The sequence below is a fragment of the Sinocyclocheilus rhinocerous genome, unplaced genomic scaffold (assembly GCF_001515625.1).
Source record: "Sinocyclocheilus rhinocerous isolate Xijiao unplaced genomic scaffold, SAMN03320098_v1.1 scaffold1246, whole genome shotgun sequence".
Lineage (NCBI taxonomy): Eukaryota > Metazoa > Chordata > Actinopteri > Cypriniformes > Cyprinidae > Sinocyclocheilus > Sinocyclocheilus rhinocerous.
Genome location: NW_015630543.1, coordinates 68,079 through 72,457, shown reverse-complemented (window position 1 = coordinate 72,457; position 4,379 = coordinate 68,079). Strand labels below are relative to the sequence as shown.

Here is a 4,379-nt window from a genome sequence, read left to right as displayed (position 1 = left end):
TTAAGCGTCCTGGTCACTACGTCCCCCCGCCCGTGACGTCTCGCTCATCCATTGGACTGATTACACATGTGATTCAGAGCGTGGTCACGCTGAAGGCGTTCCCATAGCATTTCGACAAAGCATCTCGTTCCCTTCGAGGAACTATGGTTACATGCGTAACCTGGAGACGTTTTTTCTTTTATGCTAAAAATCATTAGGATATTAGTAAAGATCATGTTCCATGAAGATATTTTGTAAATTTCCTACCGTAAATATATTAAAACTTAATTTTTGATTAGTAATATGCATTGCTAAGAACTTCATTTGGACAACTTTAAAGATGATTTTTTTTTTTTTTTTTTGCACCCTCAGATTCCAGATTTTCAGTTCTATCTCGGCCAAATATTGTCCTATCATAACAAATACATCAATGGAAAGCTTATGTATTCAGCTTTCAGATAAAGTATAAATCTCAATTTCGATAAATTGACCCTTATGACTGGTTTTGTGGTCCAGGGTCATGTATGTGGTTTAAGGGTTTGCTTGCACATCAATAAATAGACAGCATAAAAAATGGTGTAGGATTGCACATTGTATGTGTAGGATCTAGTGACCCTACAGAGAGAAGAGCAGTGAGCCCCAGGGGTGATTTCTATCTGAAAACTGTTCATTAACATGCAGTATAGCAATCTTTACAAATAAAAATGGCTCTCTGTGACCCAATAATTTAGGCTGTATTTGTGAAATTACACTTTTTTTGTTTACTTGCTCATTCCTAATGACAGACATAGCTCTAAGATTGAGATTATCCATTTTAGTAAATGGATACTTAATATATTTTAGATTTGAAAAGATAAGTGATTTGTGTTGTTTTTGTTGTGTCCACATACTTGACTGCCCTTGGTTGTTAAAATCACATTGCCAGACTTTGCCTTGTACATATGCAGTCATTTTTGGCTAATGCTTCAGTGTTTTATTTATAGAGTTAAACTTTCAGAGGATAATGTCATCATTAATTTAAAACTAGCATTTACAGTGGTAGAGGGATCAAGACATGGTGAGATATTCTTTAACGAATCTCCATGTTAAGAGTTGTCTTACATTTCAATATTGATTCTTTTTTTTTTCTCATGTACTTCATAATTGTGACCCTGGAGCACAAAAGCAGTCATAAGCAGCACAGGTATTTTTGTAGCAATAGCCAACAATACATTGTATGGGTCAAAATTATAGATTTTTCTTTTATGCTAAAAATCATTAGGATATTAAGTAAAGATCATGTTCCATGAAGATATTTTGTAAATTTTCTACTGTAAATAAATCAAAACTTAATTTTTGATTAGTAATATGCATTGCTAAGAACTTCATTTGGACAACTTTAAAGATGATTTTCTCAATATTTCGATTTTTTTGCACCCTCAGATTCCAGATTTTCAAATAGTTGTATCTTGGCCAAACATTGTCCTATCCTAGCAAACCATACATCAATGGAAAACTTATGTATTCAGCTTACAGATAATGTGTAAATCTCAATTTCGATAAATTGACCCTTATGACTGGTTTTATGGTCCAGGGTCACAATTATGCAACTATCGTGACTTTATTTTGCTTTTTCAGTGTACAAACCAAGACAAAGGTAACAACATAATGCTGTGATCTGAAAACATTTAAAAGCCTTTAGACCGGTAATAAGAGAACAAATTTCCCCAACACCCAGAGCTTAACGTAGAGATCAAAGATGAGACGCTTGAGTCAAGCCTGAAGCCTCCAGCTTACTTTAACACTTGTTTATTCCTTTATTTGCAGGCTTATATTGCCGTAGCAATGATTGCAACAGGTGGGGTGATCACGGGACTCGCTGCATTTAAAAGACAAGACTCCACCCGCTCTCAGTATCATCTGTCAACCCAGAGCCCCACCCCTGCACCTGAGAAGAAATGCACTAAGCGTAAACCCAGAGCTGATGTGGTGGTGGTGAGAGGGAAGATCAGACTGTATTCGGCCTCAGGATTCTTCCTGGTTTTGGGAGTGCTGATCCTCCTGGCAGGCATTGCAATGGCTGTTCTAGGATACTGGCCTCATAAGGACTACCAGAAGGCACCAGAAAGCAAGTTGTCCATGAACGATACGAAGGTTGGCCGAGAGCAATTGGGCTTCATTGCGCAATTCTTGGAGCAGCACCTGCATTCAGAGAAGATGAAAATGTTGGGTCCTTTCACAATGGGAATTGGGATTTTTATCTTCATCTGTGCTAATGCCATCTTACACGAGAACAGGGATCGCGAGACAAAGATCATCCACATGAGGGACATGTACTCGACAGTCATAGATATTCACAGCCTGCGGATTAAGGAGCAGAAGTGTACAAACGGGGCCTACATGGGTCCCTATGCGGACACAGAGATCCGTTCCTTTGGTCTGGACAGTCAGTTTGCCTCACGGCTCGCAGCAAACACACTAATGTCCTTCTCCGGTCTCGATGGGGACGTCCGATTCTCCCACAGGACCGGCTCGACTGAGGATGACGAGGGTCTAATGAGCGAGGCCAGAGGCGGATTAGGCCTGTTGTCGCCTACCTACAAAGACCGCTCTGAATGCATCTTTGGTTTCCAGGATGAGGGCATTCGTCGGTGGGAGGACAAACGTGGAGCTCTTAAGAAATGCCAAACGCGCTCCATTGTTTCCTCTTCCATCAGCGCCTTCACGCTGCCCGTCATCAAACTTAACAACTGCGTCATCGACGAGCCTGACATCGACAGCATCACGGAGGACTTAGAGCTGAACAGGGTCCACTCCAGACCTCCGTCAATGGAATCGTTAACAGTCCCTGTTCCCGACGTCGCCAAAGCTTTCAAGCCTCCGGGTGTCCACCTGCTCCGGAGCAACTCAGCCACTGAATCCCCAAGCTCTGCATCGTCCCATTCCTCACTGTCTCCTGGATCCACCAGCGGTAGGTTCCTGTCCCCGGGAGCGGCTCGTAACTTTGGCTCCAACATGTTGTCAGCCCATTCCAAATCTCTGGATTTAGAGCGAGGGCCCATAATGCTGACTGTCCAGCCTGAACAGAGGAAACACCCGAGCTGGCCCAGATTGGACCGCAGTAATAGTAAAGGATACACCAAACTAGAGAACAAAGAGGACCCTATGGACAGGCTAATAGTGCCCCCGGTGGCCGTGAAAAAGGACTACACTAAAAAGGAGAAACTTCTTATGATCTCCAGGTCTCACAATAATTTGAGCTTCGAGCATGATGAGTTTATGAGCAGCTGTCTGAAGAGAGGCACCTCAGAGACTAGATTTTAAAACTGAGCTAAGGCCTCATTTATAAAGCATGCGTATGCACAGATTTGATCTTAGAGTGTGCGTACGCTTAAATCCACGCCAACGCTCATATTTGTAAAAACGGTCTTTGACGTGGAAAAGTGCTTATCGTCACGTCAGGGTCTGAGCAGACGTACACACTTTTCCTTTTTGGAGTACTGCAGGTTTTTGTAAATGTAAGCTGTTCTTGCAGCTCGCTGTTCTAAATTAAAGGATTTGGATGATGACTGCGATCTTTTACATGTTAATGACATTAATTAGGAGTCGTTTACAAGGCAGAGAGCTGAAACCATTCAGTTGCGCGCAAGTTCAAGATCATTTGCGATTCATAGATTTCACATCTGAAAGAGAGGCGTACATGCGTTTTCTGCACGTACGTTCATTCTATGAATCACACGTACGCATATTTGAGAGATGATCATAAGATCAAATTTAGGATGGTTTCTGAGCAACATTTTATAAATGAAGCCCCTGGTCTCAAATGTCAACCCAGTGGCTTTTGGCGTTCACGATCTGCCTGCAATACAGAAGACAGTTCTTGCTGTTTTTTTTTTAATTAAGGCCCTTGAAAGCTCAGTTATGCTGCTTTTTATGCTGCAGAATGGGTAACACTTTAATTTGATGGCCCCTTTTGAACATTTTGTTGACAATAGTTAACGTTGCACCTACATGTCAACTCTCTTTAGAGTATTAGTAGACTGTCTGCTTAATTTCGTCTATCTCTTTATTGTGTTCTCCCTACAGACATTCAACTGACTGTAAGTAACTTTGCAAGTACATGTCAACTTATTCTAACCCTAACCCTACCAGTCTACTAATACTCTACTAACACTCTGAGAGTTAGTAGATACAGTATGTAGGTACAATGTTACTTATAGCCAACAGAATGTGTTGGGGACCATTAAAATAAAGGGAAACCGCAGAATGATATTTTACCATGAATTTGAAATACAAAAGTGAGCCGTAACGGTAAATAAAAGTATGGGTACGGCAATCAATTTGGTAACTAACAGGTGAGTGAAACTTGTTCAGATGTGTTTGTAGTGTTTTTGTTAACATTCAGACAGGATCTATTGTCT

General features: G+C 41.2%; 1 protein-coding gene across 1 annotated transcript in view; it reads left to right on the top strand.

Moving 5' to 3' along the window:
* Positions 1–3,354, top strand: part of LOC107740537 (transmembrane protein 200A) — a 21,390-nt gene extending 18,036 nt beyond the window's left edge. Inside the window, exon 2 of the mRNA XM_016552984.1 lies at positions 1,786–3,354. Coding sequence (XP_016408470.1) covers positions 1,804–3,282 — 1,479 coding nt within the window. The 5' untranslated portion in view covers positions 1,786–1,803 and the 3' untranslated portion in view covers positions 3,283–3,354. The remainder of the gene's footprint in view (positions 1–1,785) is intronic.
* The last annotated feature ends 1,025 nt before the right edge of the window (positions 3,355–4,379 follow it).